The following is a 17,155-nucleotide window of genomic DNA, read 5'->3' as shown; positions in this document are numbered from 1 at the left end:
TCATTATTAATTCGGTAAATTACATTTAATATCATATAGGCCTAGTTCCGCAGTCTCTCGCTATGAGCAGGCAGCGCTCCCTCCCCTCAGATGACCTTGAACGCTCAGTATCACTCATGGCGGGGCATTTGAAATTACTCTGAAATTTCTGGATATTACATATATATATATATATATAACTCCATATTTTAAAAAGGTGGGAAGTTGAATGGGTTTTTTTTATAAATATTGTGCATTAAGAGCAAAATCCTCGGAGGTGGTTTGGTACGTGACCTTGATGTCTATCATTTGATAATATTGTGCCTTGATGGAGTCGATCATCCTACCAAGAAAATGTGGAGAAACTAGGACAGATGGAAAGACAGACAGCAAGGAAGAGATAATGAGACAGAAGCAGTGAGATTAGACGGGGATACAGATGGGCAGGAAGATAGACAGAAAGTCAGACTAATAAAAATACCCAGAGAAAGAGAGAAGGGGGTGCAAAAAATAAATAAATAATTACAGAGAATAAGGTAAAAACAAAAAATGCCCCAGAGAAATTGTGGCTTTATTTAGAAATTCATTACCTGAGTTGTTCCACAGGTGGCGAGCCTGATTGACCCCTAAAACAGGTGGGTCACGCGAGGCCACACACCCGGTCATCTTGGGTCACGCGAAGCCACGGTACTGCTGGTCAGTCTGTGTGTGTGTATGTGTGTGATGCCATTCTTGTGACCTTCATAGGTATTGAGGGAATTATTCTCTCTCTCTCTCTCTCTCTCGTACTTGTATATTAACTTGTTTAATATAACTTTATTTAACATAATATAGAACTAAACATATGCTGTAGAGATGCTGTCATTATTATATTATTATTTATACTACTACTACTACTACTACCACTACTACTACAAACTTATACTACTACTATTACTACTACTTCTACTACAACTATAAAGAAAACGATAAATTTATGGGTCTTGTCAGCTCTGGGTTTCATTATATGTTAATTAACTTTAGTTGGCCAACTGTACTAATTACTTTAATTAATCTGTAATTTGTTGAGTTAATTAACTCCGCCACTTGGGTTAGGTTAGGTTAAGTCAGTATCTCTGGATTGGGTTAGATTAGATTAGGTTAATATATTGATTGGGTTAGGTGAGATTAGGTTGAAGTTCTTAGGATTGGGTGGTGGTTTGTGTCAGACCTGCTCCACCACTGGCCGAGCCCGTATGAGGAGTGTTGTAGTCTCAGCTAACATTATGAACCTCTGTTTGTGTGGTTGCCAGCATAGAGCACTCACCCCTCGCCACCGTCACCCCTGGGCGTCAGTCAGTCACTCTGTCCGCCGGGATCTGGCAACACCCACTCATGTCACCTGCCATCACACATCTTATTTTACAAGTTCTGAAATATTTTATTCGTTAACATAAAAACCTGAACAAGTATTAATTTGGATAGACAGTATAGATACAGTAATTTTAATATAGTTATAGAATAGTAGAGTCGAGGATTAACGTAAATGTGAATAGAAATTAGCTTAAAATTACGTAATTCAACATGTCATACAAAATATTACACAGTCTTGGGCTTTTAAGGATAGCATAACGTCTTCTCATGTTGTTGTTGTTAGTGTTCATGGATAGTTGTGTTTGTTATGTGAGACTGAGATAATGTGATATGGATTTCTCCTCGTCTTTGCAATGCTCGGGCTTATGTGTTGCTGTCAAGGTAGCCTAGTGTTGTTAGTGCGTTACACCTGTACCCGAGTGCCCGCCGCCCTCCCCCGATGATACACACTTAGTTAGCTACATGTTAGAATACTTCCCGCACGCATTTATGGAGAGATACTGGTGTTTATTGTTACAGGGGGAGGGGGGGGGGTGCTTGTGTCCAGGAAAAACGGTGTTTGGTTGAGTGAGGGGATTAACGCGGTCCTTTTTTCTATGGTGAGACAAGTAGGTGCTGTATGTGAGGTCTGGGAAGGTAAGGTTAGTTACCTCAGCCGTAACTAAGGTTAATACTGTTAAGTTACGGTTATATTAGGTTAATTGTCTTAGGTTTTTTAATAATATGTCAGGTTAATGTTATTTCAGGTTAATATTAGGTTAGGTTAATGCTAGGTAAATATTTTATGTAGTTTTATCACCAAAATAACTTCTCAATCGACCCAACACAAAACATTGCTCGACACCTGCCGTCCCTCACACCTGCACTGGTTCCCGTTGGTGTCACTTACCGAAACAACAGGTATGCATCACTCAACTACATAATACTTCCTTGAGATAAATGTACAGTATATATCAGGTGCCTTCAAGAAAGCTCAGACTTTCAACTGGCTCATTCATGTTAATATTGTTATTATTTTCAACTCTATCTATATTTTCTGGCTAAATATACTGTACCAATATCAATATTATAGGTTGGAATAATTGTGCATCTCTTTAAGTGCTACTTTTACTTTTATCCTCTTCGCCACTGATCGGCTTGTTAGCCGCTTGGGCGATCGGTCACGACTCTTTTCCTTTATATTCTTCACCAAAAGGTCGGCTCGCTAGCCGCCCGGGCGATCGGTCACGTCTCTGTCACGCACTGTTGGCAAATACTGGGCATGCACCGGCTCCTGAATGTACCTGAACCCGCTCCAGTGTTGGTCAAGTCTTCTCTTGAAAGAGCTCACACTCGGTGCCGTCACAACACTTTCTGGTAGATTGTTCCAAGAGTTTACAACCCTCACTCCGAAAAAGTTTGCCCTCACGGTTTTCCGGACTTGCGGCTTCAATCTTGAGCTGTGACCCCTTGTGGGGCGAGCGTCCGCCAGCTCCAAGTAAGGACACAAGTGCTAAGTAAGGACAATGTTCCTCTTATATGTAACAAGATAAATAAAATGTATGATGGTACTGTATGCATTCTTGGATATGTTAATTAAAGATTACTAACCATCTTTTTAAAAATGACCCATTTTTTTTATTACTGTACAGTACTTTACTTTTATCCTCTTCACCCTGATCGGCTCGTTAGCCGCTTGGGCGATCGGTCACGTTTCTGTTACGCACTGTTGGCAAGTACTGGGCATGCACCGGCTCCTGAATGTACCTGAACCTGCTCCAGTATTGGTCAAGTCTGATCTTGAAAGAGCTCACACTCGGTGCCGTCACAACACTCTGGTAAATTGTTGCAAGAGTTCACAACTTTCACTCCGAAAAATTTGCCCTTGCAGTTTTCTGGACTTGCGGCTTCTTCAATCTTGAGCTGTGACCCCTTGTGGGGCGAGCGTCCGCCAGCTCCAAGTAAGGACACTCAACTGGGTAGTGGCCCTTGAGATGCTTATAAACCTCAATTAGGTCACCCCTTGCCCGTCTGTAATATAAGCTAGGCGCTCCAATCTCTCAGGGTAGCTGAGGTGCCGAAGTGCAGGCACCAGTCTGGTGGCCCTCCTTTGAACATTTTCAACCAACTGATAGTCCCTAGCATATCTCGGGGACCAGACGGGGTGACAGTACTCCAGATGGGGAAGCACTTCACTCTTGAAGATCGTTACAAGGAAGGGACCTCCGTTTTAGATATCTGAACAACCTTCTTATAAGACCCAATAATTTATTTACCTGATTTACCTTCTCGCAATGGCCCGAGAACTTCAGCTCATTGTCAACATACAGTACACACCTAGGTCCTTCTCACATTCAGTCTCAAATAGTGCAGTTTCTTCATCCCATTAGGACATTATGATACGCCTCCTTACCGTTGGTACGCTCCAGGTGCATCCTCTTACACTTCGCGACATTGAATCTCAGCAGCCATTTCTTCGATCATTCTTCTTTTTTTTATCCTCTTCACCACTGATTGGCTCGTGTTAATCTATTTTATATTTATTTAACAACCATAATATCTAATTATATTGGCAAGTTTTATCATATTTTCTGTCTAGACAGAAATTAGCAAGGTTTCATATTTATTTTCTGGTGAATCTGGCACTGACATTCATTGTTGTGCGTTGAGTTTTTAATCTTCGTAGCTGTAAGTTAAAGCATTATATTACCAATCAACATTTACACATTTTTAATATACAGTATATATATATAAATTGATATATTTTACCATAGTGAATAGTGTATAATGATAGTCAAACAAGTTATTGATATTTTGAGGTAAGACGAATGTACAACACAAAACCATAACAACATGATGGAACCTGCGGATTGGTGAACTACAACACCTTGAATTATTAATGATACCTCATTCTCCTTCAATTCGTTGATGATGAGATGATATATGTATTCCGTTATGTCATGACTTTCACTAGATTGACCTCCTTGTTACCAAAATTCAAAATTAAACAAGTAGTGAAGATCCTAACCTACGGCGACATGTCTGGGGCCTGGCAACAATGGTGCAATTATGCTTCCACAAGTTCTAGTCACAACAGGAGGTTCACACTTCAGGTTGCAGAGCTGTTTGGTAAGTACATGTTTCACTGTGTTGATTTAGGCGTGTCTTTAGCTTGTATTAAGATAAGGCTAATATGGAGGATTTCACAGCCGCTTACCCTCGTCTCGGTAACAGTAAGTTCGCCCACGGCAGGTGTTAAGATTATGCTAGGTTAATTAAGTAAAGGTTAGGTTCGTTTACTTTAAGATTAGGTTAACTTACCTTTAGCTTTTAAATTAACACTTTTCAAGGCATTTGTTTTAACTACAACAGTGTCCACTATAAAACAGTGAAATTGCGGCATTTTTAAATTTGTTTTCTATGAAAAATCAGCAGACTTCACAGCTTTAATTGATTTGAAATAGTAATACCATTAAACATTTAACACAGAATTTCAGGTGCTATTATAGTGTGTGGTCTACAAAATGGTTAGGTTAGGTCAGGTCAGATTAGGTAAAGTTTGGTTAGGTTAGGTCAGATTAAGTAGGGTTAGGTTAACTTAGGTCATGTAAGGTTAGGTTAGACTAAAGATATCTTGGTGCTACTATAGTATGCGGTCTACCACATGGGTGCTACTATACTGTAGTATGCTGTCTACTACATGGGTGCTACTATACTGTAGTATGCTGTCTACCACATGGGTGCTACTATACTGCAGTATGCTGTCTACCACATGGGTGCTACTATACTGTAGTATGCTGTCTACCACATGGGTGCTACTATACTGTAGTATGCTGTCTACCACATGGGTGCTACTATACTGTAGTATGCTGTCTACCACATGGGTGCTACTATACTGTAGTATGCTGTCTACCACATGGGTGCTACTATACTGCAGTATGCTGTCTAGTGTCTACTACATGGGTGCTACTATACTGTAGTATGCTGTCTACTACATGGGTGCTACTATACTGTAGTATGCTGTCTACCACATGGGTGCTACTATACTGTAGTATGCTGTCTACCACATGGGTGCTACTATACTGTAGTATGCTGTCTACCACATGGGTGCTACTATACTGTAGTATGCTGTCTACTACATGGGTGCTACTATACTGTAGTATGCTGTCTACCACATGGGTGCTACTATACTGTGCTGTCTAGTCACCACATGGGTGCTACTATACTGTAGTATGCTGTCTACTACATGGGTGCATTATGTAGTATGCTGTCTACCACATGGGTGCTACTATACTGCAGTATGCTGTCTACCACATGGGTGCTACTATACTGCAGTATGCTGTCTAGTGTCTACCACATGGGTGCTACTATACTGTAATATGCTGTCTACTACATGGGTGCTACTATACTGTATTATGCTGTCTACTACATGGGTGCTACTATACTGTAGTATGCTGTCTACTACATGGGTGCTACTATACTGTATTATGCTGTCTACTACATGGGTGCTACTATACTGTATTATGCTGTCTACTACATGGGTGCTACTATACTGTAGTATGCTGTCTACCACATGGGTGCTACTATACTGTAGTATGCTGTCTACCACATGGGTGCTTCTATACTGTAGTATGTTGTCTACCTAGCTGGAGTTGGTCTACCGGGATATTTACACTGAAGCATCCATTAACCTGACCTAGGTTATGTTAACTTAGGTTAGGTTAAAATATATTAGATTAAGTTAGGTTGGGTTAATAGATGCTACAGTGTAAATATCCCAGTAGACCAACTCCAGCTCTGTAGATCGCATTCTATAGTATCACCGAATTTCAAGTACAGTATTTAGGGAGATAAAATGGTGATAATTGTTCTTGCACACCTATTTGTTACTTATTGTGTATTGAAGAAAATTTCCTTAACTCACGAACACCACAAATTAAGTACAAGAATTGCAGTTTTAATATTTTTCTGGCTGAAAATATTTATGTCCATCTGATGCCATATTTGTGTTTAATGTTTTGTCATACAAACACTTATAGTGGCTGCTTTTTACTTTTATCCTCTTCACCACTGATCGATTCTTTAGCCGCTTGGGCGGTTGGTCACGTCTCTGTTACGCACTGTTGGCAAATACTGTCCATGTACTGGCTCCTGAATGTATCTGAACCTGTGCCAATGTTGGTCAAGTCTGGCCTTGAAAGAGCTCACAACAGTGCCTGACAGATTCCAAGAGTATACAATTCTCATTCCAAAAAGTTTGCCCTCACATTTTTCTGAACTTGTGGCTTCTTCAACCTTGAGCTGTGACCCCTTGTGGGGCGGGAGTCTGCCAACTCCAGGTATGGATACTGGACTAAGGTGTTTATAAATTTCAATTAGGTCACCTCTTACCTATCTATAGTATAAGGTAGGCAGTTGCAGGCATTCTGATCTCTGGGTAATTGAGGTGCCATAGTGCAGGCACCAGTCTGGTGGCCCTACTTTGGATATTTGCTATCAACTGACAGTCTCTACATTATATCGTTAATGCACGATGGCTTGCATCAACTTAACCTAATCTATTGTTGGTTAGGTTAGGCTTAGTTAAGTTAGGTAGGTTTTGTTGGTAAGGTTAGGTTAAGTTAGTTAGGTAGGTTTAGTTGGGTAGGTTAGGTTAAGTTAAGTTAGGTAAGGTAGGTTTTGTTGGTTAATTTTGTTTCAGGTAAATGATATACTGTAGCAGTCACTGTAAACATTCATGTGGAAACATTGCTGTGACAGTTTGTCATTGTAAAAAATGTTGACAACATTATATCAAGCGCCAAAATGGTCTCAGAAGGAAGTAGATTATATTCAGGAATAATTGTGATTTATTTGCAGTGTTGTTATGAGGAAAGAAAGAAGCTGCTGTTTGTAGATAATCAGTCAAAAACAATTGATTTAGTATTATCAAAATTTAGTTTTCGCTTGTGAATCTCATGTATGTTTCTTTGATGCAGTTTTAAGCAATGAAATCTCTCACATGAAGTTCTTTACACATGAATAACATGTTACAGTTTTTACAGTACAGTAAATGCTTTGGTTTGATGAAAAGAATAAAACATTACTGAACGAAGTCTGACTATAAGAGGAATGGACAATTGAATGATTGTACCAGTGCTAAGTGGTTCATTCCTGGTAAAATCAGTGAGAGTTTTCTTTTCAGTGTCAAAGTGTACATCAGTATTTGTGAGGAATCTTTCATTCCCCTCTTAACATGAGTAAATAAGTCCTTGTTTTATAAGATTTGTCAGTGATATATTATTTATGATAACAGATACTAAGGCTGAAGTGGATTTTGGAGTACAGTACAGTATTGTACTGTACATCATAATTTGTTTTGATTAATTTTACACTTTATTAAGGAAAAGCATTAGAACTTTACTACCTTTACATACAGTGCTTGGTAAAGATTAAAGTCAGACGTTACCTAATTTTCTGATATTTTTTTATGCAATTTTTATGGATAAGTTAGTTTTAACCAACAGAATGAAAATTTGGTGTGGAAGAAAAGAAAAACAGAAGACAAGGTTCACGAAGAAAATTTCTGATATGCACTAGGGCAGTTCCCCGAATTCTGTACACTTCCAGTTTAATTTTCAATCTTTCATGAGGTATGCTGTCAAAAGCCTTGGCAACATTCTCATATACAGTATACCTATGCACTTTCCTATAATCTCCACTCGCAGGGTTGCCGGTGTGTTATCCAGGTTGGATGTGAGTAAGGCGCATGGACTGGACGGAATACCCCCTCGTGTTCTGAGGGAGTGTGCTGAAGCCCTGGCCCCTGTGCTTGCTCGCCTCTTTCGCCTTTGCCTCAAAACCCAAACTTTTCCTTCTTCTTGGAAGCATGCCTTGGTTCAGCCCATCCTGAAGAAGGGTGACCATTCTAATCCCTAACTTCATCCCTCTCTTAAGATTTTCGAAACTATCTTGAACTCCCATTTTCTCCGTCACCTTGAACGCCTTTCTCTTTTGTCGGATCACCAGTATGGCTTTCGCCAGGCGAGATCTACTGGTGATCTGCTCTCCTATTGCACCCATCTTTGGTCATCCTCTCTTAGGGATTATGGGGAAACTTTTGTCGTGGCTCTCGACATCTCCAAAGCATTTGACAGGGTATGGCACAAGTCTTTGCCATCTAAACTGCCCTCTTTTGGTTTCTCTCCCCCACTTTGTTTTCTCATCTCTAGCTTCCTTGAGAACCGACCCATGGCAGTTGTTGTCAAGGGATCGATTTCTCGCTCTTTCTCTACCAGTAGTGGCGTCCCACAGGGTTGTGTTCTTTCACCAACTCTCTTCCTCCTTTTTATCAATGATTTACTTCACACTACAACTAATTATATCCATTCTTACGCTGATGATTCTACTCTTCAATCTTCCTCACATTTTCCCCTTCCTCCTAACTCTCAAACTAGATCTGTGTCTAGAACTGATATCATTACTTCTATCAACGTGGATCTGTGCAGCATCTCTGAATGGGGAGGTTAAGTTCAATAGTAATAAAACTCAATATTTACCAATTACACTTTGTAAATTAGACGATCTCCCACCAATTACATTTTAGGACGCTATCACCCTCCCAAATTCTGAAATAAATATGTTAGGCCTCACCATTTCCTCTAATATGTCCTGGAAATCACACATCCTTAGTATAACTAAAGTTGCCTCCCGAAAGTTGGGAATGCTGTACAGATGCCGCAGCTACTTCACTCCTGAGCAGTTGCTCCAAGTATATAAGGGATTCATTCGTCCTAACTTGGAGTACTGTTCTCATATCTGGGGTGGCTCTTCTTCTGTCCAACTATTATATAGGGTGGAATCAAGGGCATTTTGTCTTATTAACTCTCCTCCTTTAGTCGACAATCTCTCTTCCCTTTCTCTTCGCCGCAATGTTGCCTCACTCTCTCTTTTTTATAGGTACTTTAACGGGCAATGTTCGGTGGATTTGGCATCCTGTGTACAGCCGGCAAGGCCGTGGGTTCGTAACACATGTCTTGCCCGCGGTGCCCACCGTTTCTCTGTGGATGTCGGTCACATGAGAATAACCCGTTATAGTACCTCCATCTTTCCTCACACAGCCAAACTGTGGAATGCTCTGCCTTCTTCTGTGTGTCCATGCTCTTACAATCTGTCTCGCTTTAAAAAGCTGGTTTTCCAGCATCTTCGTGGTGTAAATTAATACAGTATAACCTTTTTTTTCTATATTTACAATTTCTTAACGTTTTTTTCGCCCCCCTGGCTCCGTTGTGGGTCGTTTGACCTGTGCCCGGTTGGGTTATTCTCGTAAAAAAAAAAAAAATATTGTCGATATTGCCACCACTCTCCAGGATCTGGATCCACACATCCAGCACCTTGTTGGCATTCCTTCACAAGGTGGTTTCATACTAGATGTTCCATCATGGCATATCGTATTATGCTCTTTAGTATCTAACACACTATGCTGATCAAGCTCACCGGCCTATGGTTATTTGTGGAGTGGTGATCTCCAGTTGCTGGGGATTTTTTGCTAGCCCATGCATCTCATTGCTCAAGAATATATCATTTTGAGTGTTGAGGCACATGTGTATATACTATTGGTGCACAAAAAAAAGTTATCATACAAAATAAAAAGTACTGTACAGCAGTTTAGTATAAATTTTGTGGGATTGACCAGTGGGTGTTGCCGTGGTCACAGTTAGGTCACTCATAACCACCCTGGCCCAAGCCAAATGTCCGAATCCGGGAAAAATAGTCACAAGATAAAAAGTCAGATAAAAAGGCACGGAAAAAACCTAACCTAACCTAACCTACGTGCAATGCCATCATATATATATTGTGTTGTCAATGTGTACAAGTCATGTGACTTTTTTTCCTGTGGACTTTATTTCCGTCCACCAAATGTCCGTGGCCCAAATCATACGTCCAAAAAGTAATATTAGATTGTGTGATGCAGGGTGGTAGGAAATTCCAGTCGTCAGCTGGTTTGCTAAATTGTGATGGTCTCCAGTTACCAAGTAAAACATAAGGATGCTTTAATTTTGTTTTATTTATTTAATTCATTTTAGGTAAAAAGTATACTAAGGTTTCAAATTCTCGTTATCTGCAGACTGGTGAGGTCAGGCACCGCTTTGTAACCTTGTAAACAAATGTTCGAATGTATTAACTCTACCTTGAAACGGTTATAGTGTCTGTATTTTTGTTATCAATGCACTTAATTAATTTTGAATTTAATTTTATATATTTTCTTTCATTTTAACCAATACTAAGAACGATTATAATATTTTATGACAATGATAACTATCTCCAATGTGTCAAACTGGCACGATTTCGGACGTCACAGTGCACCCCAAGCAATGTGTTGGTGCCATTGAAGTTTTCTTCATTATTTTCACTTATATATTAACTGAAATAGCTTTTGAATTAGTTTTTAATATTGTTGCATACGTTACAAAATTTTGTTAAATAAATATTATTGGTTATGTGTATTCGTGTATAATAAATGTTAGTATGTTAAAAGAACAAAGAACATAAGAATGCAGAAAACTGCAGCGAACCTATTGGCCCATACTGCGGGCAGTCCCATTTACACCCAAACCCTATTGCTCAAATGTCCATCCAACCTATGTTTGAAGCTATCCAGCGTATTCGAGTTAATGATAATATTTGGTAACTTGTTCCATTCATCCACTACTCTATTTCCAAACCAATGTTTACATTATTTCGCGCCTAAATCTAAATTTGTCTAATTTAAAACTATTGTTACGAGTTCGCTCCTGGTTGGATAATTTGAGTATCTTTGTACTTGTTATAGGAAAACTTAATGAATTATGTGATATACAGCATACTTTTGTTTTCTTGTGACGCTTATGTATTATCTTTGTTATTTAATAACTCGTATCGTCAGTTCCTGAAAGGGCACCTGGAGATCTTGCTCGCCGGAGACAGCGTGGGATTGGTGGGTTGTCTGGGTTGTGTAATCATCTCCTCTCTCCTGATTGGCTGATTTAAGTTTTGACTCGCACTGCTAGTCCCACAAGCAGCTCAATATTACCGCGAACTTTGTCTCCCAGAACAGGCTCTAGTACACAAACGTCTGACAAGAATTTCCCTCCCGATGAGTTGTTTCACGTCGTTGGAAAATGGACCAAGTGCCAAATTCACGGTGTGTGTGGAGGGGAACATTGGCAGTGGGAAGTCGACGCTGCTGAAACATTTCTCTCAGTGTGGTGATGTTGAAGTCCTCGAGGAACCTGTCGATAAGTGGCGCAATGTCCGAGGTTGTAATCTGTTGGTAAGTTAACTAAGTGTCAAGTGAGGCTTAGTTTATTTATAATTATTAATACTGTTTGTGTACATTGTGACTAAGTAAGATGTTTTTGTTTAACCCTTAAGTTAAAGATGTTTTCTGTCGGCTTCAAGTATTTTATTTATTATTATTATTATCATTATTTAACATATTCATATTATTCATATTCCATAAAGGTTCCTTGTAGTTTGATTTGCTTTGGGGGTTAAACAAAATATTATTGGTATAAATGGTGCGAATTCTTAGAGTTAGAAAAGGTGAAACAATAATACGATAAAAAGTAGACCGGTACTGCCCACCTGAAGAATATCCCCCAGCTCATTTCACCGAAATATTAACCATCCTAACACTATTTTGGGTGGAATGGGTTATGGGGTAGGTTAGCATCTTCAGATGCTCCCAGAACTATTTGTCCTGTACTGTACCTTGAGGTTTTATTTAAGTCTAGACAAGTGTGTACGAGTTATTCTCGTATCTTTCTGAATCTTGATTAAATGTTTTAGTGAGAATCCTGATGAAAACCATTAGGCTATGAGTGACACAGCATACTATACAGTGGATATATATTATTTTGGTGGTCAAAGATATCATGCTATACAAAGACTACTCAGCAGTATACCAGTTTCTAAGTTAGATCACCTGAAGATTAGACACCCAGTTTATTTCACCTTAGAATTAACTACACTAACCTAACCTCCCATTTAGTGTTAGAGTGGTTAATAATCAGGTTAAATAAAATGGGGTGTCTAATTTTCAGGTGATCTAAGTTTTAAGAGTACAGTACAACACAACCTCAGTGAAATTTTGCACCTGCAGGAATTGATGTACAAGGATCCATCTCGCTGGGCTCACACCTTCCAGGCGTATGTACAGATGACCATGTTGGAGCACCACCTGCAGTCTACTTCACTACCTGTTAAACTGATAGAAAGATCTGTGTACAGTGGCAGGTGAGTTATAGTGGAAGAATTGCCATAGTCATCAGGATAGTGGGGCTGGGGGTAGTGGAATGTGTGTGGTGTCGGAGATGGTGGAGTGTGTGACGTTTAGGGTGATGGAGTGTGTAGTGGAAGGTTGGAGTGAGAGTGAACATCGTAGAGGGTGTTCGGGTTGAAGCGTTGTGATTGATTGTGTTATTGATTATTTTACCTAAGCGACTATAATTGATTGTTTGGGTCACCTGAAAATTAGGAACCCTGACTTATTTCTCCTGAAGTTTAACACCCTAACAATAACCTAACCTAACCAATCCTAACCTGACCTCTTAGGTAGCATTAGTGTGGTTATTCTTCGGGTGAACTGATTATTCTCGCCATGTGTTTAATCCATGTTTACATTAAGCAGTTGAATATTTTAATATCTTTTGGCATAACCACTTCACTATGGGACACCATTTTTAACTTGATTTGAGACGGTCTGTGTTTATACCTAACACCAAACGATTTTATTCTGTACAGAGGACCTCGCACACAAGGGGTTAAAGTAGATTCTTTTTAGGCCTTATGTAGAAGTGTCAAAGTAACATATATATTGCACTGTTTGTGGATTATTTCAGTGTTTGATCTTTACCCCAGGTACTGCTTTGTGGAGAATTTGTTCAGGAGCGGGAAACTGCTGGATGCAGAGTTTAGCGTTTACTGTGAGTGGTTCAGGATGATAACGCAGCACGTCAACCTTGGTGTAGATCTCATTGGTATGTCTTTTCAGACTTTGTGCAGAATAATACAACTGTTTTATTTAAATGTTTTGTGATTTTAAAAGGGTCAGAAATATTGATGAAATTACGTCATGCATAGGATTCCCTGTACATGTACAAGCAATGTTAAGGGTTTGTGTGCTTTATAGATACTGTACTCATACAGTATGTACAATATGATTCAGAGAAGTTTTGTTTTGTCACTGAAGCTTATGTTAAAGTCTCTGTGTTGCATCAGAGGTTGTGTTCTGCCATGATTGTTTTTATGTATGTTTAGTTTTATGTCTGTTGTCATGGTGCTCACACTCCTAAATCAATTGTATACATCTTATGGTGTGATTCTGTCTATGTGTTTTAAGTTTGTATTGTGATACAGTGTATGTTTGTAACTATAATATGGGACTTAGGTGTTAAATCCTTTTTTAATATGTGGATGGTAATTAGCTGTGACTACTTTTTACATTTTAAGGTCTCAGTATAGTAAGTGATGTGTACATCTGACATTTTTTGTATGGTACTGTAATGCAGTTCAGTACATGACTTTGGAGGCAGGTGAAGGGAAGGACCCAGGAGGCTGGGTGGTCTGGTGGGCTACTGGGTAGTTTGAGTGATATGAAGGCGATACACGTTTAGAAATTAGTGTCAGAATTATTGGTTAATGTTTCTGTAGTATTTCTGAATAGTGAAGTGTTTAAATTTTAATTTGTAAACCAGCTGAGTTTGTTAACATACGTACAGTCTTACCACAGTGTAATGGAGCTGTGATCTGTTAGTTAACATTATGTCAAGATTCCTCTGTAATTAACCCAGAATAGTACTGTATTAGCAAGTTGATTTATGTGGAATTATTAAACTGTATAATAACAGGAAAATTTGATAAAGAACTGTATTGCTCTTATAGACACATGTGAGCTCCTTAGAAGTACTTGATAAAAGTTTTGTTTATTCATCATCTCCACAGTGTACATGAGGACTGACCCTTGCAAGCTCCACGATCGCATCAGGAAACGATCACGTTCAGAAGAGCAAACTATTCCCATTCAGTACTTAGAGGACCTCCACAGACTACACGAGGAGTGGCTGATAGAGAAGAAATACCCTCTGCCATGTCCTGTGCTTGTCCTGGATGCCAATGATTCCTTACCTGTCATGTGAGTTACTGCTTGTTCAGTTCCAGAGGTTGTGTGAATGGTGTGTTTTCTTCTGTTTATTATTATTGTTCTTAGTGTTTTTCTTTCACTCTCGCTTGCTTGACCGACTGAATGTTTTAGAGTTATTAATAGCCGTTTCCTGTTGCACTTGTTTCTTTAGATGTTAAAATGTTAAATCAAATCTACTGTTGTTCAGAAAAGAAGCTTTATATACAGTGACCCCTCGTTTAACGAACACCTCGGTTAACGTAATTTCGATTAACGAACTGCCTTCCATAAGGATCTTCAATTCGGTTAACGAAGTTCTTACGAACCGACCTCAACGTGTTTTCGCTTGCACTGACCGGGCAACCAGCTTTAGTATCAGTCCGCCAATACATTAATCGGTTCTAGGGCTTAAATTCCTTACTATTTTAGTAAATATCAAGAAGTTTATACTGTTCAATAATTTTAAAAGTTTAATATTCAATTTTTTAGTCATTTTAACAATTATTGAACATAATTGAAGGTAAAGTGACTAGTTTAATGCGCGGCATCCAGCCTCTTAACACAGCAAACAGGCGTTAGTCTCTCTGTTCTCACTGGAGGTAACATCTTGCTTGAGACTCTCTTCAACTAAACCCTTTTTTTTTGTGTTTCCAAGCAAATTATTGGTCATTTTGAAATATATTTTATATATTGACAATATATAATGCAGTGCAGTGTTGATTTAAAGAAAATAATCTTGAATTACACCAGAGAGCTAAAATTTTATGGGTGAAATGGTGCCATGGGGTGACTTCTCTTCCACCCCAATGCCTCTCTTCTTCCTTCTCCTCCACCCCCATTCTAAATCCCATCATCATCATCATCATCCAGGAGCCTTCTACATACACACCTCAAAGTAAGTGAACTTTTCTACCATTTTTTTTGAATTTAGGAAATTTTCGGTGAGCTGGAACCAATTACCCAAAAACCCATTGAAACAATGGTTTCGGTTAACGAACGACCTTCTGGAACGGATTGAGTTCGTTAACGGAGGGGTCACTGTATATATATATATATATATATATATATATATATATATATATATATATATATATATATATATATATATATATATATATATATATATATATATATATATATATATATATATATATATATATATATATATATATATATATATATATATATATATATATATATTTATTTATTTATTTATTTATTTATTTATTTATTTATTTATTTATTTCTGCCTTTTTTTGATACCATAGTTTATGTTCATCTAAAATACTTGCTGCACATTTAACTTTTCTTATTGAATTTTATGCTGTTAACTATTGTCAGGAATCAAGTAGTCACAACAAAGACCGTGTGGTTACTCCTCGGACTGACATAGAGTAATGGAGGCATTGAGAGGAGTGTCAGTCACTAGTTGCTGGTACTTGCGATAATCCTCCTACAAGTTTTATTTGATACTGTAATATTTTATTAAGAGCAAACTTTTAAATCAATACTGTGCCTTGCTCTTATATTTACTCTATGCCTGTTTGTGTATTTTAGTATCTGTGACAATAACTGTACAGGGAAAATAGATTTCCTTATATTATTCTTATATCTCACAGGTACAAAAAGTTTGAAGAACATACATCAGACATCCTGTGTAAGAAGCTGGTGGAAGGCAGTGTCATGGGAGCCTCAGTCATTACTCAACCATCCTCGCCGGTTAAGGCTGTTGTATGATGGTTAAACTTTTATTTAATTAAATGTGATTTATTTTATTTGGTTTGAAATGTTTTGCAAAAACTATGGGATTCAAATATTATATTAACCTCAACAAGTGAGTGCCAGCATATACCTTCTGGTGGTCAGGATGCTTGACTTACCATACTCAGTACAGTATTAAGCTTCATACAGAACATGTTTGAGTGTGGTTAAGTTGTGCAAGAACATGAAAGACGTATTGATGGTTGGGAATAATGCAGTACTTTGGGACCACTTGACTCATGTCTCTTTTTTGTTGATTATCAAATTTTGTTTCTTTATGGAAATATAGTTTTATATTTTAAGATGTTTCCAGTGGAGGACTGTAGTTGCCATCCCTCAGATATGAGGATGGTACAGTACTGTGAATGAATGGCATTTAATAATTGCCAATATTTTTTTAACCAAAGTCTAGTAATAAGTGAAATGATTTATATATAAAATAATGTAAATGAATGGTTTCTTATTTACACTTGAATTTTTGTTCTGGGAAAGTGTGTAGAGGCAATGAATTATTGCTCTGGAACAATTGGAGTAACACATATTTTAGAGATGTTTGTAAATTCTAAAATACATACCGGTATGCTAGGCCTCACCATTTCCTCTCAAATGTCATGGAAGCCACACATCCACAACATTGCTAAAGCTGTCTCCTGAAAGCTGGGAATGCTGTACAGATGCCATAGCTATTTCACTCTTGAGCAGTTGCTTCAAGTTTATAAAGGATTCATTCGTCCTAACTTGGAGTACTGCTCTCGTATCTGGGGTGGCTCTTCTTCTGTCCAACTGTTAGATAGGGTGGAATCAAAGGCATTTCGTCTTATTAACTCCTCCTTTAGTTGATAATCTCTCTTGCTTTTCTCTTCGCTGCAGTGTTGCTGCACTCCCTTTTACAGGTACTTTAACGGGCAATGTTCGGTGGCTTTGGCATCCTTTGTACCGCCG

General features: G+C 38.5%; 1 protein-coding gene across 1 annotated transcript; it reads left to right on the top strand.

The window, feature by feature from the left end:
* The first annotated feature begins 4,122 nt into the window (after positions 1 to 4,122).
* On the top strand, positions 4,123 to 16,666 carry LOC121868408 (deoxynucleoside kinase-like). The gene is made up of 6 exons (XM_042369017.1): positions 4,123 to 4,440; positions 11,382 to 11,602; positions 12,434 to 12,567; positions 13,192 to 13,310; positions 14,275 to 14,464; positions 16,072 to 16,666. Exons 1-6 carry the CDS (start codon positions 4,248 to 4,250, stop codon positions 16,187 to 16,189), a joined length of 975 nt encoding a protein of 324 aa, XP_042224951.1. The 5' UTR covers positions 4,123 to 4,247; the 3' UTR covers positions 16,190 to 16,666.
* The last annotated feature ends 489 nt before the right edge of the window (positions 16,667 to 17,155 follow it).

This window comes from Homarus americanus, unplaced genomic scaffold (genome assembly GCF_018991925.1).
Source record: "Homarus americanus isolate GMGI-L3 unplaced genomic scaffold, GMGI_Hamer_2.0 scaffold19318, whole genome shotgun sequence".
NCBI lineage: Eukaryota > Metazoa > Arthropoda > Malacostraca > Decapoda > Nephropidae > Homarus > Homarus americanus.
Note: the sequence above shows the minus strand (reverse complement) of the source record. Positions and strands in the feature narration are given on the sequence as shown.

Coding starts and splice junctions, on each gene's coding strand:
- LOC121868408 (XM_042369017.1), top strand. CDS start 4,248: ATGATATATGTATTCCGTTATGTCATGACTTTCACTAGATTGACCTCC. Junction 11,603..12,433: donor TCCGAGGTTGTAATCTGTTG/GTAAGTTAACTA, acceptor TTGCACCTGCAG/GAATTGATGTACAAGGATCC. Junction 12,568..13,191: donor AGATCTGTGTACAGTGGCAG/GTGAGTTATAGT, acceptor TCTTTACCCCAG/GTACTGCTTTGTGGAGAATT.